Source organism: Drosophila tropicalis, unplaced genomic scaffold (assembly GCF_018151085.1).
Source record: "Drosophila tropicalis isolate 14030-0801.00 unplaced genomic scaffold, ASM1815108v1 contig_593, whole genome shotgun sequence".
Lineage (NCBI taxonomy): Eukaryota > Metazoa > Arthropoda > Insecta > Diptera > Drosophilidae > Drosophila > Drosophila tropicalis.
In genome coordinates, this window is record NW_027173070.1 from 13,982,303 (window position 1) to 14,008,588 (window position 26,286).

The 26,286-nt window shown below is 37.8% G+C and overlaps 3 protein-coding genes across 6 annotated transcripts; 1 reads left to right on the forward strand and 2 right to left on the reverse strand.

The window, feature by feature from the left end:
• Positions 1-436: 436 nt before the first annotated feature.
• On the reverse strand, positions 437-1,272 carry LOC137577780 (dynein light chain roadblock-type 1). The gene is made up of 2 exons (XM_068291327.1): positions 901-1,272; positions 437-835 (listed from the first exon to the last, which is right to left on the reverse strand). The coding sequence occupies exons 1-2, from the start codon at positions 922-924 to the stop codon at positions 503-505; spliced, it is 357 nt and encodes a 118-aa protein (XP_068147428.1). The 5' UTR covers positions 925-1,272; the 3' UTR covers positions 437-502.
• A 2,100-nt stretch (positions 1,273-3,372) lies between these two features.
• Positions 3,373-18,063, reverse strand: nord. Of its 4 annotated transcripts, none has more exons than XM_068290085.1 (7): positions 17,993-18,063; positions 16,323-16,696; positions 5,567-5,652; positions 5,243-5,492; positions 4,354-5,178; positions 4,149-4,289; positions 3,373-3,894 (listed from the first exon to the last, which is right to left on the reverse strand). In XM_068290085.1, the coding sequence occupies exons 2-7, from the start codon at positions 16,643-16,645 to the stop codon at positions 3,729-3,731; spliced, it is 1,791 nt and encodes a 596-aa protein (XP_068146186.1). In that variant the 5' UTR covers positions 16,646-16,696; positions 17,993-18,063; the 3' UTR covers positions 3,373-3,728. The 4 variants fall into 4 exon arrangements, with proteins under 4 accessions (XP_068146186.1, XP_068146184.1, XP_068146185.1 ...); XM_068290083.1 differs by having other exon boundaries at positions 17,835-18,057; XM_068290084.1 differs by having other exon boundaries at positions 17,826-18,057.
• Positions 7,974-10,389, forward strand: Ir60a (Ionotropic receptor 60a). Its single transcript, XM_068291326.1, is given in 3 exon segments — positions 7,974-8,423; positions 8,425-8,883; positions 9,193-10,389. Coding segments are annotated over 3 exon segments (2,106 nt in total).
• Positions 18,064-26,286: the final 8,223 nt, after the last annotated feature.

The window sequence follows — 26,286 nt, forward strand, 5'->3', positions numbered from 1 at the left end:
CTTGAAATGACCTGAAATCAATATAAATGAAACACATACTTACAAATGGTGATAATCCAAAGGCCTAATATTACAAATAGCCAAGACTGATGACCAGTAATGTACATGAGCAACTGATGATCGCCATCGGCATTGCTTGAATTACGATTAAACTTGGTTGTTTCTATGCCCGTATAAAAGCCCATAATATTGTGTATCATGGTGACATTTACCAAATCTGCCAGGACTCTCTGATCTTGTGCGGCTAGGAGTATAAAAGCAATTCCCATCATAATTCTTGCGACTTGTTTTGCTGTTTATCGAGTGCCTGACTATGGACAACTGTCGTTCTGAAGTCAAACTATTTCATTTTTTTTGGTGTGGCGATTAAGATAAGAAAACAGAACTTAAGTTTTGTTAAAGCATATGTTTTTAGACAAATGATTAAGATAATGTGTTGTTATTTGCATTGCTACATGTCTTTATTGCAGGAAGAAAAATGAAGAGCTAAGGAGAACTAGAGTTAATGCATATCCATGGGACTGCTTAAAAATGTATCCACTGGATTCTGTACGACCAGGACAGTGATTTTACCATCAGGCAATATCATGACCTCATGTAATTTAGTTCGCACCCGCAGCAAAGTCAATTTCTGTGGCGGATCCAACCTAGTGAGAAATGCCGAACACTTTTCACGCAAATTGTCATACAAACAGGCATGCTGCAATGCATCCTGACTTTGCATGGTGGTCTTAATGGGCACACCGGAACGATTCATAATAAGAACCTCTTCGACACCTGGTTTCTCCAGCAAACGGCGTTCCACTTCATTCACATAGCTTTGAGTGCGCTTGGACTAGTGGGCATAAGAGAGGATTACAATGTCTACTAAAGAGATTCCAGAGATTTCTAGATTTTTACCTCTGCATCCACACTTGACTGCATTTTGCTTTTAAAAATTCCTCTACAATTCCGTGTCTTTGTTAAATTTTTAACCACATATGTAAGTATACTTTAGTGAGATATTTACAATGATTTTTAAATCGTTACTTGCTTTGTTTAGTTTTATTTGGACAACAAATTCGATATTTTTATAAACTAATTAATGTCGAAAAGTTGATTTGTTAACATATTTTAAATAAATTAGTTTATTAGTCAACACAATATCCATTAGCTGTTGCCGAACACCATTTATAGCCATCCAGTTCATCCATTCTGATCGAATTAATCAAGTTCCCAAGTATTAAAATCAGGGAAATATACAAAACTTTAGCCATTTCGAGACTTTTGCTTTCAAAGTATTGAGATTAAGTATTGTAGAGAAACGACCAAATGAATATTTAAATAAATTTACAATTCGTTACATTTAACTTGCCAAAGCAAAACAAATCGTTTAGAATTTCATTCACATGACCAAAACTAAAATTAGCTACAGCAACGCTGAGATCTTTGCTGGTGGTGGGCGTTAAGAAGCGTTCCGATTCTTTGGTTTGTTGTGTGTGATTGCGGGTTCAAATCCGCTGAGTGCCGCCGTTTACTAGTAAAGTTTTTTCTCCTCTTCTTCTATTCACAATATTTGAAGCCCCTCACTTTGGCCGGATTAATTTCTTCATAATTAATGCCGATTATGCGCGAGGTGGTAGAATACATGATGGTGGGAATTCGCCTTCGGTGCCCATAACGGTTTACTTAAATCCGCGGGAATACTATCATCCTTGTTTCCCTCCACAAAAAAATAATTTTTTTCTTTAAGTATTAGAATTATTATTTTATACACATTTCTACATACCTCAATATTCAGTGTATGTATAAAAACATATAAGGAACTTATAAATAAATAGGTAATAAGTAGTAGATACTACTAAGTATACGGTAAATCTGTCCTAAGTCCGCATCCGCTCTAGCTATTGAATTTCATCTTGAATTTCGATTAATAAATCATAAGTTTCATGGGATTTCAATATTATTTTCATTTTCAATATTATGTGTTTTTTCGGGTTGATAGTCCTGCCTGCAATATGTTGCCTTTTCCTCTAAAATCAAAACTGATCAAAACGACAGCTAAAATTTATTTTATTCTGGTTCTTGGTTCGACGACCTATTTACTCTACTGCATAAGAAAGTATACCTACATAGATAGATAGACAATCTATTTCATTAGACGATTGTCTATCTATGTATTTATGTATTTTAGGCAAAAAGCTTAAAATAATTTGATTCATTTTAAGTCAAAATGGTATATTAAAGGGGCCAAAATGTATATGCAAGAGGCAGAAGAAAGCTTTTCCGACTCCATTCTTCATCAGCATTAACAACCAATCGTTCCGACAGTCCAAAATGACAGTTATATCTCGAGAAATTTAAAAGTTAGAGCCAACAAATTTGGTATATACAGACTCATCTATGTATCATCTCATATATTGTAGACTCATCTATTTTGGTACAGATATCAAGTTTATATCAAATTTATTCCCTCCCCGGAAATGTTTAAAATAATTAATAAAAACTTAAAATCGGGCAGAAAATAGCCAAGTTATTTGTATGAAAACTGGCGCTATAGAGATCATGTTTCTGTAAGAGATGCCTAAGTTACTTACTTTTATTTTGCAAGAACGAAAATTGTTTATTATATTGTTAAAATTTCTTAGTAAAATGGGAAAAGCTTTCTCGCAGAAGGCTCAAAAAATGTTTTTTAAAGTGTTCATATGCATGATTTTCTGTTAAAATTGATAAAAAATTTAACATACCAACGAGTTTCATCCTGAGTACATTGACTTCTAAAGTTTATCGTATATAAGGTTTTAAGAATTTTTATGGAACTTCATGAAAATGATAACCAAGACACAACGAAATTCAATTGATTTATTGTTAAAAAGAAAAGATTCCTCTAATTTCTAATTTCCACCCTTTTTTTCTCTTTCACAAAAACAAAATTTCTTCGATTTTTGTCTCATATTCTTTCATTTTCATTTTATTCATAATTTGTGGCTAAATAGTTATTCATTTGCCTTATTAAATTAGTTTTTATTCATTTTCATATAGCACATTGTTTTTCAATTTGTTTTTTGTTTTATTGTCCACCTCATGTTGCACAAGTTCAGCTTCAAAAAATACAATCAGTTATTATATTTAGTTATATTTTGTGGTAAACTTAACAGCAAAAGCCTAAAAACTAATTTATTAACTAATAGCAAAGTTTCTGCTAAAGACTAAAGGAAAAAAAATATATATGTATTTATTTATAAAATGAATCGAAACAATAAAAATATATTAATATATATGTATTTTTAGTTATTATTATATATAATAGTAAACATTTATACAAACATTTAAAGCTAGCTAAAAATTACTCGTAAGCACGCAAAATACTTGGAATTTATGTTGGCAAAATGTTTTAAAAATCAATTTCAAAACTCAAACTCAATCTCACATTCATACACACTTAATGGCAATTCCATTCACACGCTTGCCATAACTCTCTCTCTCTCTATATATATATATATAGTAGTCTAGATATTATATAGTTTTAAGCGCAAATGAACCAGGTTTCATTTTTGTTTTTTTGTTTTTGTATTCGTGTGTATACAAACATACATATATAGGGTGTATTTTTATTAGGTATAGTGTAGAATTGGATAAGGTAGCTTTACAACGACGGATAGTTTGTTTCATTTTGTGGAGCGAAGCTTTTTCTTGTTTGCCTTTTGTTGTTTTCTTTTTTGCTTGTCTTTTTTTTAGTTTAGTTTAGTTTAGTAATACGTCTCATGGGATCCATCCAAACATTGGCTGGCCATGTGAAGAGTTAATGTCTGATAGGGCAAAGGTTTGCCCAAACTCAGATTTGCAGTTACATAGACCAAGTAACTAGAACCAGGTATAAGATTTAATATAGTCTCCGTCTCAATGTTATCGGGGCTGTAATAACAGAAGAGCAAAGAGCGAATCTATGGTTAGTCTGCGCCTTAAAGTATGCATTACTTTTGCTCCTTAGCTTAAAATTTGTCTATACGACATGTTTCCCTTAGTTCTTTGCTTTTCAATAGTTTATTATTTCTTTGAAACTATTCACTTTTCGAATAACTATTGCATCCTTTGGTGGGCAACTTTTAATAATTTTCCTTTCTTAATGCTTTACTGAAATAAAACATTTTGTTTTCTCATTGATTTACCTCTTTTGTTTCTCCCGGCAACCGACCCATACGAAATTTTTCTGTTGCATTACTCGTTTGGGTGTAAAATCCATGCAGTAGTTGGTATAATCTACTACGCTACGATTTCTCTGGGGCAAGTTGAAGACTATGATGCAATAGCTGAATAAAGAAACAAGATATCTGCATTAGAAAGGAGTTAAGATTTCAAAGGTTTCCCACCCACCTTAGGGCTCGTTCATCTGGTGAACCATTCCAGGCTATGGTTGCTCTATTGCAACGCGTACGTACATTAAATACCGTAATGTTCGATGGTAATTCCGGTAAATCGCGAAACAGGGGTTCACTACTCAGGGCCACCAGGACTTTTTGAGCTCGCAACGTTTCATCCTCATTGCTGGGCTCGAAACGCATTAGATATCGTTCCCCAGCCTTTACGCCTGTCTGCCTGATGTAGGTGGGGCAATAGAATGCATCCGTTTTGGCTATTTCCTTTCTTTGCCTTAGCAATCGAACGCGTATTTCACTGCCAAAGCAGGGCAACAGCAAATGACGCATATAGGCAGGTGTGGTCGCTGTATCCGGCACTTTAAAACTATAGATCTGAGCGCCATGTTGACCATCAATCTTTAGTAGGGAGAGAGCCTGTTGCCGCAACACTGTTGGATGCGTACGATTAAAGCTGACCTGAGTGCTACCCAGAAGCATGGTAAGATTCTGACGATTCTGATGCACACCATATAGATCCAATCGATAGTTGCTCTTGGGCAAAAGGCGTCGCAGTGTCTGCTGTCGCCTCTTTCCCGTGCAGACTATGTGCAAATTGTGACGTGGATTAAGGCGCCGTTCATGTTTGGCCGGTGTCGACCAGATAAGACTCAGCAGATTGTTCTCTGTCGAGCAGCTGGTGGCTGCCATGGCAAAGGAACGCGGCGACTGCTCAACGTAGGCATTGACAGCCTCACAAAAGTTACTATAATTTGGTGGCTCGTTCGTCCCAACAATACGTTGGATAACCAAACAATAATGCATGGCATGGTAATCAAATTTACTGCCAATAAAACAAATATATCCATTAATTACTCCGATAGGAAACATTAGAAAGTATAACTTACCTATGCTCCCATTTAACAATCATTTGACGTTTTCTCACACGATTCTGGGTCCTTATGCTGATGCGATGCGTCGAATTCAATAGGGGCCAATTCTGTTGCGGATGCTTGGCAATGGCTTCCACTTTGAGGGCACCGCTCTGGCGTGCCTGGACAAACAGATCATAGTGACCGCGTAGGGCACAGGGTAGTACCAGGCTGCCCACGGCTGTGTCAATGCCAGGTGCCACAGCGGCTGGTCGCAGAACATTGGCTGTTCAAAAAAAAGGATGGCAAGACAAAGTTGCAAATGCTGATGTACATGGAGACGTTAATGTGGTACCTTACCTGTCTGATTGTAGTACATCTTACGCCCCACGGGCGCCGAAAAGAGAATCGTCAGTGGCGTTGAGATGTTCAAGTTCAGTAAAAATCTGCAAAAAAAAAGCGAAACGAAACGAAAAACAGATACAGAATGAGTGAGGTGAAAAGGAGTAAGTGAACTGTTGACGCCCTTTGTCAAAAATCATGACACTAAATTATCACACGCAATTTGTTTCGTCGCTTGGGGACGACATCGTCAACAATTCAGATGGACGACAACGTCCAAGTCCAAGTTAAGTGAGTCAGCGGGTTTGGTTGCTTCTTTTTTTCCTTTTATGTTTTGTTGGCTCAGAAAATACCTAAGACTTTTAGAACGAGGTATGCCAAGCTTTCGAAAATTACAGATACATATTTATTTTCTCAGTTAGTTAGATCTGATTCGTTTTTTAACACAGAGAATAGCTTTAAAGAATCGAAATTCACTATATGGCTTAGCTAAGGTAAGTCATAAGTCTTGACCATCGCTTAAGACAATTGTGAATTTACTCCTATACTTCAACCATTCAGGAAAGGGAAAAACTTGAACTTCCTGACATAATTGACATTTATATCACAAGAGTTTTCTGACTATAAAGAGACCATATCTCTTTTGACACATATTCCCTTAACGAAGTGTTTCCTAGGAACTTAACCCCATGTACTATATACATCAAAACTTCTAATCCCTTTGAACTAAATTCAGTTGAATCAGTTTTTGTGTCGAAATGTTATCCTTATATGCATATGATAGATCCTCTGTAAGAAGAATGACCTAAAACCAGGAGCTACGATTGGGATACTCTTATTATATTAACCTAGCTATCGTATTTGGTAATTATGAAGTTCTCAAACTATCAGATATTGCTAAGAAGATAGCTATGATTAATGGAGAATTATAAACTTACAATAAGGTGCAGAAATTAGGCAAAAGGGAAGGATTAATCAATCTGCATTGAAGTCGATGATCGACATTTGACTGTAAGATGTCCATTAGAATAAAGACTAGAACAGTCTTTCACACCCTCAAAACATAAGACTACCCACCCTATTCTCTAATATATCTATCCTTAAAGGAAAATAAGCTATTTTGTTAAAGGTAAGCAAAATTAGTAGAATCATCAGTCTGTCTTTGGTCGAAATGGGTGGCTTCTCTTCTACTGTCTAATCTACATCTCTAGCCTGGAGAGGTACCGAATGCCTTACCTTCGGATCGGGGGTTTTGATTGTCGTTCAATTTAAAGTAAATTAATCATCTTTATTCTAATGATATTTCATATTTTTATGTAAATCCAGGGTATTCTAGTATTCGAAACTTCTTTGGATTGGCAACAGTTTGATTTCTTAATTTGGTTGCCTCTTGAAGGGTTGCCATTACTGCAACATTGTTGCAGTCAAAGATTGAGTCCAAGTGCTTGGGACTGGACTCGTTTAGTTGAGTTTGCTTCTTCATTTTCTTGTTTTTGTTGTTGTTGAAAGTTTTTGTTTTTGACTTTTAGTTGTTGTTTTGTAATTAAATGCGAAATTTACGAGCAATTTTTCTAATGACAAAATGCCAAGACAAATGTGTCCCTCGTTTCACCCACACACACACAGACACACACACACTCACAGAAGACTAGCCAGTTGAAAGAGGCTGGGGAATTGCATTGGTAGCGCCATTGCAGCAAATGACTCATTGACTTGGCTTATGGCTGGCCATCTCAAGTTTTATGACCGGCTACTTCCGGCCAACGCCATTTTGCTGATGTCCTTTTCATCCCATCCGTTTTTTTTTTCTTTCTCATTTCGCCCCCGCAACTTTTATATACACATGGGGATAAATTTTTGGCTGCTACGCCAAAAGGTTCCCAACTGTTTGATGGAGTGTTTTAATGCATTCCCATTGTTGCTGTTGGCGGCCGCCATTTTCCCTCGATTTCAGATTTCACATCATGATGATGATGATGATGATGATGGCGTTGATGGCGATGATGGAGATGGGTAACGGCGTCGGGGCGCCGCAGCGACTGTGCAAATATTTGCTTTAATTTAAGCCTTGCATGTTGCAATTGCAATTCTTTGTTGCTGTTGTTGTCCCTGCTGTTGCCTGCATGATGACAGCAGTCAATTATATCATGGCAAACATCAATTTTGGCTAGTAACTGAAAGTTATGGGTCATAGGCGATGGTCGAATGCACTTTGCCACCTTGCCAAAAAGGGCAAACAATATTTAAACATTATTGAACATTTTTCATACATGTTCCTGCAACATCGTTCAGTTTACGCCATTCATTAATAAGCCTCCGCAATTCATTGTAGGGTGCACACTTAGCAAAGGACAGTAGGCTTTTGGTTGAATTGGGATTCACCTAACCAGTTGATTTGTCCGTGTTCATCACAACGCTTGCAAAAATGTGGTCAAAATTTCATATTCTCGTATTCTATGGCCAGTCAGTGGGCATTGTGGTCCTGGCCATTGTAAATCCATCGAACGATTCAGCTAATATGGTTATCTATATGCTGCCAGCCAAAGATATTGGTCCCGAGACCTGGCTGGCTGGAGTCGATTGCCTAGATAGCTTCGCTCAAATCTTCTTCTATCGCAATCCTCAGGAACGCTTTACACGCGCCTACAATCTAATGCTAACGAATGCCTTTAATATGTCCTCGCCAGCTGCAGAGATCCAGGCAGGATTCAGCAAACGCATCAACGAAGCAGTCACCGACACAAAGGAACCCTTGCGGCAAGAGTTCTTTCAATTGCGAGTCGTCTCCGATCATATGATATACGAGAGAGCCAAATATTTCGGTGAGATACTCCTTTCGGATAACTATGTGATTGTTGTCGATAGTGTGGACCGGTTTGAAGCTGATTATGAGGGACTATGTGAGTCAAATGCGTTCGTGGAATCCTGGAGCACGTTTCCTTGTGCTATTCCACAATGCCCAGCTGCGTGATAAGCCCTGGCGTGTGGCTTCTCAGATCTTCAATGACCTCATGCATAAATTCTATGTGCATCGCGTGGCCCTAATTTATGCCAACTCATCGACAGATTACAATCTTCTGGTGAATGACTACTATAGCAATGTGGATTGCCGCATTTTGAATGTCCAGAGTGTGGGACAATGTCACAATGGTTCCCTCTATCCCAATCCAGGAGCTGTGCATGCCTCCATGTCGGACTATCTGTATGGTTTTAGTCCCAGAAATTGCACTTTCGAAGTGTGCGCTTCAATAATGGCTCCATTCGTGGAAACGGATTGTGTACTTGGCATTGAAATGAGGATATTGGGCTTTATGAGAAATCGTTTGAATTTTCAGGTAAGATGTTACAACAGGAAAAATGTTCAGGAATTTTTCCTTCTCAAACTGTCGAATCTTCTTTTAAAGCTATGCTTCAAAGCTTCATATTTGCTTTGCGAGTAGGTTTTTATTAAAGCATCCTCATAAGTATGCAATGTTTTATAAGTTTTAATTCCTTATGATTTAAAAAGGTGTCTCACAACTCCCAAATAATTTTCATCTTTTAAAATGATATCCAACTCAAATTTTGATTAATATTTTGTTAAACTTTTTTCTAAAGTTTGTTAAAATATTCAAATTACGAGTTATTTCTATTATTTGTTGCAGACAAATGTTAACTGCTCTTATGATAATCGCGGTGACTTGGATGATAATGGTGAATGGAATGGTCTGCTGGGTAAATTGAATGAAAATGAATGCGATTTTATAATCGGAGGCTTCTATCCGGATAACGAAGTGGCGGAAAACTTTTGGGGCTCTGATTGTTATCTCCAAGATGCCTATACCTGGTACATAAAGAAAGCGGATGTTCGTCCGGCCTGGCAAGCAATGTTGGGCATATTCGAAACAGATACCTGGATTTGCTTCATCATAGTCTTGTGGATAAGTTGGTGGTTTTGGTTTGTTTTAGTCAAACTGCTGCCCGAGCCCATTTACTATCAACAACTGAGCTTGACAGCCATTAATGCCCTGGGAGTGTCCATTTCGGTGGCCATTCAAGAGCGTCCGTTATGTGTAGCTACGCGAATGTTCTTCTTGACCTTGACCATCTACAGTATAAATGTGGTGGCCACCTATACATCCAAAATGATAGCCACATTTCAGGATCCCGGCCATCTGCATCAATTGGATGAGTTGCATGAGGTTGTGGCTGCTGGCATACCATTCGGTGGACACGAGGAGTCGCGAGATTGGTTTGAGAACGAGGATGATATGTGGATATTTAATGGCTACAACATTTCAGATGATTTTAGTCCCTCGCCATCGAACATGTTGGCCGTTGAGAAGGGCAAACGTTGCATTTTGAGTAATCGCATGTTCATTATGCAGAACCGCCATGCCGATGAGGTCTATGCCTTTCCCCACAATGTCTTCACCAGCTCCATACAGATGATAATGAAGGCTGGATTCCCATTTATCTACGAGATGAATATGATTATTCGATATATGCGCGATGTTGGCATATTCCAAAAGATTGATGCCGATTTCCAATATAACAATACATATTTAAATCGCATTACAAAAATGAGGCCAGAATTTGCATCCCCTGCAATTGTCCTGACCACAGAGCATTTGAAGGGACCGTTCTTTATACTCATAGTGGGTGTCATATTTGCCTCACTGACATTTCTTGGTGAGCTAATGATCTTTAGACACTGTTATTTCAAACCCAGGAGAGAACACGGGGACAAGAAGCAGGCACAGGGCAAAAGGTACAGGAAGAGGAGAAATAAGTGGCAACATCAAGTTCATGCGGCTCCGTCCATACGATTTACTCCTGTCAAACGTCGCAAAGTCCTCTAGAGATGACTTAACACGAGTCGAAAAAGGAGCATTTCACAACGAAAAGGATGAAAATCAAATGAAATCTCTTTGGCAGTGTTTCTGTCTTCAAATGGGAATAAAATTGTTTGTTTGTGCCTTTTACAATGCATTTTTTAGCCCTTTGTTATGTGATCAATTAAAGTTTTTAAAATTTGTGATATTAATCTTTATTGTTATAAAATTTAAATTAAAAAACTCTTAAAGGACTTGGATTCAAAATGTGGATTTTTAAAAGGGAGTACTCAGGAATATCCCTTTGAGACTAAGTAAATGGAAACAGGACTAAATTCCTTGAACTTTGATTCGTTCGTGTCACGCTTGCATCTTTCTCTTTCTCAGTCAGATTTTACTTCTTGTCTGACTAGACAAACAAGGCAACTTAACTAAGCCAACTAACTCATTGCTTGCTGCGATAAAAATTGACTCAATTCACATAAATTTTGCAATTGAGAGAGAGGCAGACAACATCAACTCCAACCAACAGGCAATCGCAACCCCAATCCCCCAATCCGTAAACACCCGCCCACCCCCCACCAACCCCCGATCCCCTGCAGAAATATCAATGTTTTTTTTTTTGTTGTCGCTGTCGACGTTGGTCTTGGCTCTCTTCCTCAACGTCTGGCCATGTCTGCTGTTGGGTCTGGATTCGAGTCTGGTCGCTTCTGTTAGTTTTCACGCGAAATACTTAAAACAAAAAAAGAATCAGAGACAACAAAAAACAACAAAAAAAAAAAAGTATTCTATTTTTGCATCTATCCAAAAGGAAGAAGATGAAGCGAAGGGTCGGTTGGTTGGTTGGTTGGTCGTTTGCTTGTCTGTTCAGATGACTCCTTCTTATCACCACCTCACTTTGGTCTTGTTCACTTCTTTCTTTTTTCCATTTTTGTTCTTTTTTCTGAATGAACACAAATATCAAAGTACGTATATTGTACCTACTTAAGTAGCATATTTACCGATTGTTAGCCAAATGAAATAAACTTGCACAAAATGTAGCCAAATAAAAATAAAAAACCCAGAGAAACCCAAAAACTAAATTTTGGCTAATCCAATCAGATTTGTGTGTGTGTGTGTGTGTGTGTGGGCGTGGATGAAATTCGATTGAAAAGTTTTGTTCCAAGAGATTAGATAGCAAATGGTAAATGGCAAACAAAAAGGTCCTGTAAAAAATATGTGACAAACGTTTGAAAAACTTTTTGTTCAACTTTCCATAAACAATGTGAAGAAAATTGGTTGAACGAATCAAAGTCGGGCAATGGGGTTTGATTCACTTTACTGACCGATTTGTCATAGATGTTTACACTATTTTGGATAAATATGAGTCAATTAGTCATTTTGTCCATCTCTCATTTCACATGGTTTCAAATGGTTGTTGATGTTCTACCTTTAGATAGTATCTCATCATGTTTTGACCAATTGTTTTCCTTATGAATGATTCAGTTTCAAATAATGCCCAATGTGTCTATTACTCACACGCAAAATGGGCACACCGACACACACACACACACACACACACACAGACACACATAGAAGACACTCACTGACAGTCAGTAAGCACTTAGTGTTTGCTTTTTGCAGATACATTTGTATATATATTTCATTTGGTGAAATTTTAGACTATTGAACTATGGCGCTTCTGTCTTCTATCTTCTATATAGTATATACATATATGTATGTATATATACAAGTGACGGACCTAAGACAGCTCAACGACGCCCGTGTGTCTGTCTGTTCCCTATGGTTCGTTTGGTTCTTCTGTGTGTGGTTGATTCCAATTTTTTCTGTTTGCCTGTCTCGACTGAGTATTTTTGTATATTGCTTCTCTTTCTTTTGTGTGTGTTTTTTAATTTTTGCTGGTTTTATTTTCTTATTTTTGTTGTTGTTGTTGTTGTTGGTTCTTTCACAAAATGCTAAAAATACTATATATAAGATCTATAAGATCTTTTGTGGCGACGCAAAAAGTCGTTTTGGGGATGATGCGAATAATGTTGGTGATGATCATGATGTTGTCTCTCATCATCATCATCATCATCATCATCTATTATCATGCGGCGGCAAGGTCTAAAAAATGATGCAGCCTGCGTTTTATGGCAAATTGTTATTGTTGTTGCTGTTGCTGTTGCTGCCTCCTCCACTGATTGTTGTTGTTGTTGGTGTTGTGGCTCCTTTGATACGCTTACAAATAAATAGTTTCACGCCATAAAAACAGTGTCAGAGGCTCACTATGGCCCAGTAGAGAGCCAGCAGCAGCAGCAGGAGCAGGGAATGGACCGAGGACTGGGAATGCAACTGGGCGGGAGATGTGGGGGCAGAGTGGGTCGGTCGGGCCAGTGCAATAAAAGTTGTTTACATCGCTTTTAAGCCTGTGGCGCACATAAAAATGCAACACCAATAACAAAAACATCAACAGCAGCAACAATAATAACAACAACAATAACAACAAGAAGAACATATTAACAACATTTCGCATTCAACACCCTGTATTCATCTACATATAGCAAGGTATAGTATAAGCTTAATCACAGAATCACCTTTTACTCGAATTTCCCTCTCCAATTTTTTTTCCCCCCCCCTTCAATAATCATAATAATATTGCTAAAATAAACTGACATTTATGACATATTTTTATGCTGTCTAGCGCCAATTTCATTTTATGTTTTAATACCAATGAAAATTTGCGGGCTAATTAGTTTATGTTTATTTTATTTTTTGTAAATAGGACAAAAAGGTGACTCAAAATTTAACACTTTTCTATATGATATTTTTTACCACAGTCAGTTAAGTGATTACCTGTGGCATTTATAAAGGGTTTTCACTCATTCATAGGATATATTTCAAAAGGTTTTTCTATCCTACTTAACTGGCTCATGTCCTGACTTTGATCAGCAGGAAATGTTTGGCCTCCGTATCTTAGTTTAGGTACAAAGTGATAGCTAATAACTAATAATCTAATAGTTTTCATTGTGTTTAGTTTTTTAGTGCCTTTAAGCAAATATCCTTTTAATAATAACTATTCTACTGATACTGATATCGGAACATTTAGAAAACAATTTAATTATTTAATTAAGAATTTCACTGCCATTTATGTAGGCCAAATTTTATATTTTCTGATTTATTTCCATCATTCCTTTTCTGAAATACTAACTCTGTAGGAATAAAATTGTTTAACTGTTGATAAACAGAGCTCTTGAATAATAATTGAGTGTTTGTTAATGATGAGAAACTTCTAAGGACTTAAATACAACTTAAGATACTTTGAAAACTATGGAAAAGTTATACATTATATATATATAGAAAGTTATATATATTATGTATGTTATCAAAGAATATTTCGAAGAACTTGTTATATTTGAAGTCTTTTTATTAAAATTATATAGGGGTATACTATGTATATCTTAAGTACTCATAGAGACTCGAGAATAATTTTTCTTACTTATGGCAATTAGGCCATCACATTGTGCAAAACTACTGAAGATATTTTCGAATCCGTGCTGGATTCTGTAGAAGCTGCAAACCAATCTTAATGAAGAAACTCATTCATAGTAATTAGTCTAATATAAAAATTTTCCTTAGGCCAGGAAGTTTCTCTTATTAACACTAATGCTATTAGGTTCCTTTTTTAAGCCTTTTTTCAACTCACATTTTGACCTAAATCTAGAATGTATAACTAAAATTAGAGGAAGGAAATATTCCTACGAAATAAAGGAGTATATCACATTAGATATATCCTTATCCTCATTTTAATAAAATTGGGAATTAGAGTAACTAAATGTTTAGTATATCGAAAGTAGATACTAAAGACTTAGAAGTTTATGCAATAACACCAAATTCCATTATAAATAGAAACTCAAGAAATCGTACTATTAGTTTTGGATCTTCGGCAGACCAGACTTTTGTCCAAATTTAACAAATTTATTCTATTCAAATTACCTCTAATTTTCAAATTAAAAAGAAGATCATAAAATGCCACAATGCAATAAAAATGTAAAATACTTTAAATGTTTTTTCAAGTCTATCTAAAGTCCGTCAAGCTCGTTGTCATTTCAAAAGGGTATTCAATTGGTCTAGACATCATCAAAGTCTTTTATATTATGAGGTTGAAGAGTTTTTTATTTTTATTTTGGAGTGTTTGTTTTGTTTGTTTGTTTTTTTCGATTTTGATTCTGTTGATTCCGGGCTGCTGCCCATACTAGAGAGTACAACTGCAATTGCAACAGCAACAACTGCTACAGGTGGTCGTTGAAGCGGCAAGTGGCCCAGTCCCAAATCGAGTTGCATTTCCATTTTACACACACACACACACACAGACTAGAATCGGGGGAGCGCATATTGCGCCGTCGAATTAAGTCGTAAAATTAATATTTATGATTTGTTTGCGCAAAAGTATTAACGGCTATGCGTTGATTGGCAGTCAGGATACACTGGGACAACAGGCTGTAAGTGGGGAACAGAGAGAGAGAGAGAGAGAAATAGATGTGGAGAGAGAGAGAGACGGTTAACTTGGATGGATGCTGTATGATTTTAGCAAAACTCTTAATGACTGCACGCGCCATAAAGTGGTCGCTCCTTTTCACACGCTCTTAGTTTGAGATCCAGCAACTTGAGACGAACATCACGTACTCTGGATCTAAAGCCACAGAGACTTGGTCACTCGAGATGCAATTCAAATTGGAATTGGAGCAGTTGGGCTCGCGCGACATTAAAACCCATATACACACACACAAGAAAAATGGAAAAGCATCACCGAAAAAAAGCAGTTGACGACAAGTGACAAACCAAAGACATTAATTTGAATGTTTGCCCGGCCATTCTATGCCAAATGATCAAATGTTATATGAGCATTTGCTCTGTGGCAAACAAATAAAAAGAACAAAACCAAAAAAAACCAAAATCCAAGAATTAAACAAAAAAAGAATAACGAGAAAGACTGTTTGCACGTTCACTCTAGATGATGGAAAAAAGAAATCCCTGCCAGAATGCCTAAGCGAAAACGTGACAGGCCTCTCTTGACCCACCAGCCCAAAAAAATGAGCCAAAAAGAAATAAAAACTACACCCTACACCAAAGCGTGGCAAAATGAACGAAAAGTTACTCATACGCCACGTGCAACACCAAGAAGGCACTGTGGTTGCATTGCTAAAGAAAACATACAAAAAAACTGAAAATGGTAATCAATTTCGAACACATTGATGAGGAAATTTTGAGAAATTAAAGCGAATTCTTGTCTAGTTATACTAACTAATTAATGAGGTCGGAAATAAGCACAATTATAGGCATGTATGTATGTGGTTTTTGAAGGCATTTATAGCACTTGCAATTCTAAGGTTAAAAAAGTAACTCTCTCTATGGCTGCATTAACTAAACTACTTCTATAGAAGTCCTCAAAAGGTATAAGGTGGTTATGTGATAGAGCAATTTATTCCATTTAACCCAGATATGAATAATATGCTAGATTTATGTATGGGCAACCGTTTCTTAGGGTTTTTCGAGCCTAAGACAACAGTTTTTGTGTTTTGTTTGCGCTTTTTTGGGGCACTGTTCGCTTCTTTTGCCTTATTTTTTGGGGGGGTAGCAGCTGTTGGCAGGAACGAAAAACTTACTCACTAGACAAACAACAAGACCAAACACACGGACACGCAAATACTTAAACACACACATACACATTCCCATTTATGGGAACTGTAAAAATCTGGCGTTGGTTTTTGTTTGGCCAGCCACACGTTGTGGTTATAAATTATTTTTTTTTCTTCTCCCTCTCTCTCTCTCTCTCTCTCGTTCTTTCTTTTTCTGTTTCTTTGAGGCGTCGTCCTTTTTTCTTTCGGTAGGATATTTGTTTGGCCATAATTTGATTTGTGTGACAGGCGGCGTCGCCAGCGCACTTAGACGTATTAGTAGCAAGACAATTCAGAACTTACCGTTTCTTTTGCCTCTCCTCGAAGGCTATTCGCACCGGCACATCCACATAGAGATCCTCGACATCATCAATATCCTTGAGCATTTTATGATAACGCTGCAGCTGCGGACAACGACGAGCTGATGAGCTAGTGGCAATGTTTGAGTTTGCATTTGTGGACGGAGGCGCTGCCGCTGATGACTCAGATGACTCAAAGAGTATTCGATTACTGGCTAAAGGTGTTCGGTAGGCAATCTCTGCCTGCAGTGGTAAAAGTTGCAATAGCAACAACAATGGTGGCAGGATCAAATGTCCTGGCAGCACGGCCAGGCAATGCCGTCGCATATTTGTCTTGTTTGCTTTTTTCTATTAAATGTTCTGAACTTTTCACTCGATCTAAAGTAAGGAAGTGTGTTTTGGGTAAGTAAATGAGTGAGAGGAAGGATAATTGTTTCTATTGACCAAAAACTTTGAGCCGAAGCTAGGTTAGTTCCCTTAAAATTTATTGGTAGACCAAATATTTCTATTCCTATTGCAAATAAAACTTCACCCAACTATTCCTTGAATCTATATTTATAGTTGCCATTTATTTTCAGCTGCAGCCATCATTAAGGCTTAAATCGTTTTAGCCTAATCCTGCTAAGCTTTAGTCCTTCACTCTACTTGTCACACACACACAGATACAGGGGACAAAGGGAGAGAGCAGAGGCTGGAAATTCTTCTCCCTGTGATGTTGTTACTCTGCACAATTAAGGCCTGTCAAACCTTTGACACACGTCGCCGCCCCCCACCTACTGCTCCTTGTTTTACTCCTCTGCTGCCCCTTACTCATCCATGGTCTTCGCCTGCGACAACTTCTTACGAAAAAGTAAAGACGACAAGCAAAAAAGAAGAAAAATTAAACATAAAAAGAAAAGAGAAATTCTTCGTTTCTTTCGGCATTTCTTGTGTTTAGGGGGCGGGTGGCCAATTAATTTTTGGGGCGCATTTTTTGTTTATTTTTTGGCTGAATTGATGGTCGGTGGGGTGGGCAGGGGGTGCGGGCGGTGCAGTGAATCGATTCCTGGAACTGTTAGATTTGCTAATTGCGGCCACACGACCATGAAAGCCACCACGCAGCCAAATAACATCAATTAAAGTTCTGCGAATTTGCGTGTGCCGCAACAATTGGTTAGGGCCACACAGACAAAAAGCAGGGGGTAGAAAGGACAGGAACGGGCAGGACGGACGGCTGAAAAGGGGGTTTTGTGTGTGTGTGTGTGGTTCGGGGCCACCTGTGGCTGGGTGTGTATGTGTGTGTGTGTGTGTGTGGCTCTAGCAATTAGCCCACCTCTCACTCACTCAGTTTCACAAGCACACAAAGGATGAGAGTTAGGGAGAGACAGAGAGAGAGTGAGATAGAGAGAGCGAGAGTCTTTGAGAATTCTATTAAAGCACTTTTGCACTCGAGAAATTTGTTTCACTTTTTTTTTTTTTTTTTCGTATTTTTTGCATGCGTAATTTAATTTTGTTGCTTTTGTTTTACCGTTACTACCGTTATCTAGCGGTGCTTTTAGTGCTGCCACTTCACACACACACACACGACTGTGAGTGATTTTGTTTTCCGGGTCCTTGTCACCATACAGACACGCACCAACACACCAACACACACAGACACAGACACTCAGAAACGGTAGCAAAAGAACACGCAACGGTTCACAACAACACGGCGGAAATGAAGAGAATTCGTTTTCGTTGTCGTTGGTCGTCTGCCTGGTTTGACGTGCAAACACAAAATGCCCGAGAGTCGTGCGCAAAGAAAACCAAAAACCGAGCAAAGAGCACAGAAATCGTAATACCGACGCCAGCAGCAACGTCAGCGTCATCAGCAGCAGCAGAATGGGCGACGTCAACGTCAATGCTAGCGGCAAATGGCAAAGTCAACGCAGGCAGAACGCCAAAAAAAAGAAGGAAAAAGAAACCGAAGAGGCTCCAAGCACGAAGACAATACGAAGTCGCTTCCCCCTCGCACACACACACACACAAACTGAGACTGAGACTCACATATACACTAATACGTATAACTTTTTTGTTTGTTGCCTTAATTAATGCGCTGGCTCTGGGGCCCTGCCCCTGTCCATTGATGAGGGCCAGTCCCTATGCTGTCCCTCACCTCCCCATCCTCTCCCTCCTCTGCAGTAGATTTGTGCGGATTTCTGCTTTTGTTTTGGTTTTTTTTTTCTTGTTTTTTGTCGCGCCAACATTTGTCGATTTTTGAATTTCGTTTTCATTGAAAACAACAACAGCAATAACAACAACATCAAATGCGTTTTGATTTTTTATGTGCGGCACGTGACTTTCAATGCAAACATTGAGCGCCACTCGGCCGCATCCCGGCAAGTGAAGTTGCTGCTGCTTCTGCTTCTGTTGTTGCTGCTGCCGCCACCAGCCACTGGTCTTTGCCACTGTGGTGCACCCACATTGTAATCCAAGATGCTCTAAACACGGAAGATAAACATTAGATACGAACAACCACAGGCGCTGAGGCATGGCCTAGTCCACGCTTAAACTTGGAAATTACCAGTTCCCTCCCCCGGTCTCCCTTTCCTCCTCGACTTTTCCAAGTCGGCCACGAGAGGCGAAAATGTATAAATTTATGCCGTACAACAATTGGCATTAGTAATAATTTAGTTAGTTTTTATTAGTCGGTTGTCGGTAGTCTTATCTCTCTCTCAATTGTCGATTGGAATATCCTTTTTATTGAAGAGAGATGCTAAAATATATAGTTTTACTTTACATTTTTAAGCAGTGATCGCAGGATCAAAGTAAAAGAGATAAAGAAGTTAAAACAAAAAATAAATCACTTTAACTTTATTTTGGCTATTAAGGATAACAAAGCATACAACAACCATTATTTGCAGGGTATATCCAAGTTCTACTTCCATTCTAGAATCAAGAACACACAGCGTAGTTTCTTGACTCGGTCGGTATGTCATGGGGTTTTGCCGTGTCCTTGATTCTTTCCCTCCAGAACCTAAATAGATTAATAGTCGCTAACAAAACTAAATGATCCGGTTGGTCAGTTGAGCTATTATTTCACAAGGGGAACCTCGGGTGTGAGAGATATCGATTGTAATTAGTTCTTAAAGTGATATAAAATACTTCATCATTTGAGGCTATGTGAAATAAACATATGTCGGATGGTGTTGGTTAAGCGACTAATATGTCAAAGCCTTCTAGTTAGTTCCAATAAATTGACAGGTGTCTCAGTTGTAGCCCTGGAAGTTGCTTGGAATGTTAAATTTGGAAGGTGACAAGCATCTAAGCATCTCTGAGGGCTGTCTTCAGGTCAGATCCTATATAAAGAAGGGCCTCTAGCTAGAGAGCTCAGAACAATAAACCCCTGGGAACTAACCACACAGTTCTAAATAAAAAGTGATTAAGTTAAAAGTCAATAGTAAAAAGTTTGAAAACATGAGTGACAAAATAATAAAAGTGTTAACGCTCCGACTCATATGTATGTATATAAATTTTTCTAATAAAAGTTCTGTGAGTTTTAAATAAAACTTCGAAAGTATTTCATGCATCTCGACCGTCTTACTGGCTAAAGGTCCTGCCTGAAATCGGTGAAACCCTGGATTAACCCGTTTAAACTTTGCATCACCTCATTTAGCAAAAGTTTATTGTTTTTATACCCTTGCAAAAAGGGTATATTAATTTTGGTCAGAAGTGTGCAACGCATAGAACGAAGCATCTCCGACCATACAAAGTATATATATTCTTGATCAGCACGACGAGACGAGTTCAACTAGCCATGTCCGTCCGTCCGTCCGTCCGTCCGTCTGGATCAACGCAAACTCCTCCTAGACCGTAAGAGCTACAGAGGCGAAATTTTGCACGTAGGCTTGTATATACTGCAGGCGTTGTATATCTCGGATTCAGCCGGATCGGACCACTATATCATATAGCTCCCATACAAACCCCAAAGTCACGAACAGTGACTTTTCTCAATAACTTCGTTATTTTCTATGTTATTATCGTGAAACTTAATATTAGAGAGTTTATTACGCTTATAAACGACTGTGCCAAATTTGATCAAGATCGGATGACTATATCATATAGCTCCCATAAAAGGAACGATCGGTCGAAAACAGTGACTTTTGTAAATAACTTCGTTACTTTTTACGCGATTGCTTTCAAATTAAACATTTGTTAGTTTAGTATATCTGTTAATGACTGTGCCAAGTTTGATCAAGATCGGGTGACTATATCATATAGCTCCCATAGGAACGATTGGTCGAAAACAGTGACTTTTGTAAATAACTTCGTTACTTTTAACGCGATTGCTTTTAAATTAAACATTTCTTAATTTAATATATATGTTAATGACTGTGCCGAATTTGATAAAGATCGGTTGACTATATCATATAGCTCCCATAGGAACGATCGGTGGAAAACAGTGACTTTGATCAATATCTTCGTTATTTCCTAGGCCTTGTAGGCCTTTCTTTCTCAAGCTTAAGCCTTTTTAGATAAAACGTTCTTCCACATTGATGGCTAATAGGTAAGGAAAGAGTTACCAAAAAAGTTGCAAGGGTATACAAACTTTGACGCGGTCGAAGTTAGCCCCGGCCCTCTGGTTATTATTTACCTTTATTTATATAGTTGGGGAAACTTATTTGTTAAGTTTTAAGATAATCTGATGGTTCATCATTTGAATCGGAGTATTTTTTGCTATAGAATGTTAATTCCCCATATCCCGAATAAAGTAAACTAAAGTCCAAATTATTAAAACGATTTATTACATTTAGAAAACCAAAACAAAGCAAAGAAATAAAAACGATTAAAATTAGACCATATATAAATCCAAAAATTAAATAAAATCTTTGAAGTTTCCGAAATGCTTTTCGTTTTTTTGTTATTTGTTCGTTTTCCAAATATGATATCAAGGAATTTGCAAGGCATAAACCGCATTTACTTATGTAGCTATATATATATTTGCTGGTCTCAGCTTTGTCAGCGAGAAAATCCAAAACGTAAAGTTGTGAAATTATGCTGACTTGAGATTTTTTGTTGTTCTTTTTTTTTTTTGTTTTTTTTATGTTTCTTTGAGGAGAATGCTGACACCAGGCTGGGTGGGACGAACCTACCTGCTGCTTGTTTGGGGGTTTTCCCAGAATTCTGACAAAAATATATATAATTTTTTTTTTTTTTTTGGGGGATTTCTTTTTCTGTTTTGGCTATATGACAGGAAGGAAATGAGCATTGCGTCTCGTCTGTTTGTCTCCGACAAATGAGCAGTAAATTAGTTGGAAAAGCTGTGTGGAACAAAAATCTTAGTGACTTAATCAAAAGAATGACATCGGAGTGCAGTGGAGACATACGGCAAGGCAAGGCAAGGAGTGTGTGTGTGTGTCATGGGGGAGGGGTAAAGTATGGGAGAAATTGGAATCTGCGGGTGCAAAAACGAGATGAGTTGACGAAACAAGAGACAACCTTGAAGGCGCCTCTAAAGCGCATAACTCAAGGGCCCACGGCAGAAGAATAAAACGACAACTAAGGGACTTAGTTCGACGTATCCAATCCAGTCCAGTGCAGGCCAGGCCAGGCTAGGCTCTCACTCTCTCACAGGCTCATGCATAATGCAAGGCAGCACTGACAAGCCAGGTTTCCATTGCATTGGACTTCAACTCCAACTACGACTGGACTCGGACTCGGACTTTGGTGGTGGCCCCGTTGTGTGTTGCATTTTCAACAAATTAATTATTGACAAAAAAAAAAAAGGAGAATAAAGAAGAGTAGAGTGTAGCTGAGTAAGTAAGTGAATGAAACTGACGATGGTTGATGATGGCGTTGAGTTTCGAAGATGAAGATGGATGATGGCCCACAGATGAAGGCTGTTTAGATGAACATGTGTGAATACTCATAAGTGCCAGCTTATCGACGCGAATGAATAATATTTTCGTGATGTTTTCTCTCTTTCTTTTGTTGAATTTTAAAAGACTCTATTAGGTACAATGTGAAGGATTCGCTTCATTTGCCTGACGACTGACGACTCACTGGCTGGATGGCTGGCTGACTGACTGACTGACTCGATGGCTGACTGAATGTCTGTCAACCCAAATCGATCAGCAATTTGCAAACTGCCAAACTGCAACTGACATGCCAACAACTGACTAAGAGGAGAGAGAGAGAGAGAGAGAGAGGAGAGAGACCCAACCTACCTCACCGCGTTGCCCAAGTTTTATGGATACAACATTTTTGCCTCACACTCACACTTCATCAACGCGAAATGATTGGCATGCCAACGTCAACGCAAAAACTGTAGGGGGTGGGGGAGGGCGGGGAGGGGCAGGAGCTACAGAGGGTGTGGGGGGTTTGGGACGTCAGCGGTGGCGGCAACGTTGGCGGCGACAGCCTCCGACATGTGTAAAAGGAATCGTTTAAAATAAATGACAGCAGCGCCCCCCCGGTTACTCCCTATGCCTGCCACCCGTACCCCAGAAACCCCTTTCCCCCTCAAAATCTATACACTTGGACTTTTCTCCACCTCTACCTTTACTTCACTCCGCTTGTTACCTTCCTTTCGTCTGCATAATTACCCACAGAGACGAGAGCCTGGCCATACGGCAGATCACAATAATCAATACGGTTGAAGCAGGAGGAGTGGTTGGTCCCGCGGGGGGAGGGGGTGTGGGGTTGGGTATTACCTGGCCGAGTTTTTGTTGTTGTTCTTGTTGTTTGTTTTTTTTTTTTTTTTTACTCTCGTATCCACATTCAATGACTGGACATGGTCAGCATGTGCGTGTGGTCCACTTTGGAGTTTTACATGCATTTCGGTGGCTCTTTGGGGGCTTCGTTTGAACTTCAGATCTCAGGCCTCCACGGCTGCGGCTTGGGCTTGGGCTTTGAGTTTGTTTTGAGCCTAGATTATTTGTTTACACGCAGCTGGCCCTAACAACAGCAGCCAGCAGCAAAAACATCAACAACAACAACAATTACAATCACAACAACTAGGGCTGCACAATGTTTGTTGTGGTAATCTATAACTAAATCAGTCTTACCTTGAATTCAATCAAATCAAGGCTACCTTATTTCCACCCAAAGGACTTTAAACGAGTAGAGCAAAGGGATATTCTGCTCATTCTTAACTTGGCTTAGTTTAAAATTTAAAAGAAAAAAACCTTTCTTAAAACTGCTCGGTTAAGACTTAATCATAAATTTTATTTTGTTAATTTAACCAATTTGGCAGTACTAAAAAGAACTTTAACTACCACTACTAGAAACTACTTAGAAACTAATAGATATTGAAGTACCCAATACATTCAATTCTTAGGTAGCATTTTCTCTCAAACACCAAATATGTATCTCAAATTTATATGTGGTTAGTTAATCATCTAATATTGAAAGGACTTACCTTTTATTCTTTAAGTCAGTTCACTTTTTGAAAATATAATTTACAATACCTTTTCATTCAATTCACCTTAATCTTAGGCTCTTGGAAATACAAATTTACATTATCCGATGATGTTTGTTATCTACTTCGAATCAAGAGCTTTAATATCTCTATAAGAATAATCAGTTATCTCGGTGTTTAGGCCAATCAAAATGGTTTTGTCAAAAGTAAGTATTAATTGCTTAGTTTTTAATTCCATTCACACTTAATGCTTTTAGTTCGTTTTGTACTTAACTTTGCTTTAAAAACTCTTAAAGATCTTATCTAAAAGACTGAAGAATAATAAAGAACGATACCTTGGACAACTCAGAATGCAATATCTATCACATTTCATTCCAGGATGTTGCATAAAGATTTGCCATTCCACAATTTGCCTAGTAATCCTTTGACTTATTTTATAATACTGAGTTGGTTTTTAACATCGAACACTAATAATGATTCATAGATAATAATCGAATGAGAGAATGATGATGTACTAATGATGTAAATTAAACATTTAAAAAGAGAAGCAATACAACATTTAATAGAGAAATATCAAGAAATTGTGTTTAACAAATAAAACATTAAACTTTTTGACTAGTTTTAGGTTCAAATTTAAGCTAGTTTACCAGATTTCCTTACCTATTCACAATTAGTATAAAAACTTTTAAGATTTTGCTTCATTCTGGCAAAATTTCGATGTCGGCTGCAACCCTAGACTAAAATTTCAATATTGACTAGTTTTTTGTTTTTAGCACATTACGACACCAAAGACAGAAAGGAACAAAGTCTTGAGCCGGGGGCAACAAATGAATTTGAGCAAAGACAACACCAAACACCTGGACAACTGTTGCTGCCGTGTGCTGGCTGGTGATGATGGAGCTGATGGTGTGTTCCTTTTGCCCACCAGTTGGTGTGATTGACGACTGGGCGTGGCTTCAAACTTTAAGTTTGAAAATGAAGAAACTTTTTTTTTTGTTGCTCTGCCGAGTCTCCGACGTATCCTTTTAACAAAAGCCCAGCGAAAATTGTCAACTTGGCACGCATTTTATTAAATGAAGGAATTTTCTTTAGCTTTCGTTTTTTTTTCTTCTTTTTTGGGTGGAATGGAATGGAATGATGGCTAAAGTCAGGGCCTGCTCTTGCTGTCAAACTTACGCAAAACAAATCGAAAAAGGCCAACGCACACACACACACCCTCCACACCCTCACACATTTATACAGACGACAAAGAGGAGGATAGGAAAAACGAAAGGAACACCCAAAAACAAAGTGAAAATTTTTTTAATTGCATTTTTGCCAACTGTCGCTGAGGATTATTGGCAAGCAATTCATTCCGCCTGGAAATTGCAACGAAGCATCTTTTGTGCAACACAAAAGTTGCATTAGACTTGGTAATGGATGGGCTAGGGATGAGGGCGACTGGAGGATGGGGAATACGGAATGGGACAACACGGAAAGAACCAGCATCCGGGCTGGTCCGGTAGCAATTGCGCATTTTGCCTTAAGTCTGTGAATAGGATAGAATTTTTGTAAGCTGAATAGAAACAGGATATTGCTACTTATGCTAATGAAAAATTGGCCAAGGAATCTGAACAAAGGGATGAATATAAATACGAGCCGAAGGAATACCATCATGGAATGGATGGAAGAACAAGGACAACTAATCTATGGCCAAAAATGATGACACAATGCGGGCTAAATAAGTCAAAGGAAAGGTAATAAAAGAATGTCAGGCTAATCATCATCGTCAGCGTCAGGTGGGTGTAAAAACCGGTTACAAAAGACTCAATTCAAAGGATAAACCGAAATAGAACATCTTGACCGGGAGAAGGAGAAGGCCCGAAGCAGTTCTCTGCTAAATTCTTTGTTACTAATTTGAAAGGTTATATTTAGAAAGGCAAGTCAAAGGATTGGAATGTTCTGGCTACTAACTCAACCAAAAATTTCTTAGACTTTAATTATCTTTTAAGTACTTTTCCTACTTTGAAAAACTTTACTCTACTGGAAACATAATTTTGACCTAATTTTTAAATTTGATTTTCATTTATCAAGGTTTTCTTATGTCATTAAAGCTTGCATCTAATATGCAGTTAATTTTAAAGTGATTCGATTATGTTACTATATTTTTAGGTAACTACTTATAACTACTACTTATAACTACTACTTATAACTACTACTTAAACCTACTACTTATAACTACTACTTATAATGTACCCATCGAAGAAATTTACATATATTCTGTCTAAGAAATACATACAATTTAGGTTTCGTTAGACTTAAATCTATAAACTTCAATTGAGTTATTTCAAAACTTTTAACCCATTTTGGATTAGACTGAAAAAATGTTTAAAAGTCCAAATTTGTGTTGTAAAATCCCATCTTGAAGTTGACTTAAAGTGATTTTTATATTGTAATATTCTAGATTATATAATATTATAAATTTATTACAATAAATAACACTTATTTGGATTTAAAAGTTGTTAATATTGTACAATATTTTTGATAAAAGCTAAGATAATTTTTTAAATTTTATAGACCCCAAGAAATTAAAGGGAAAAGCTTTATTTTA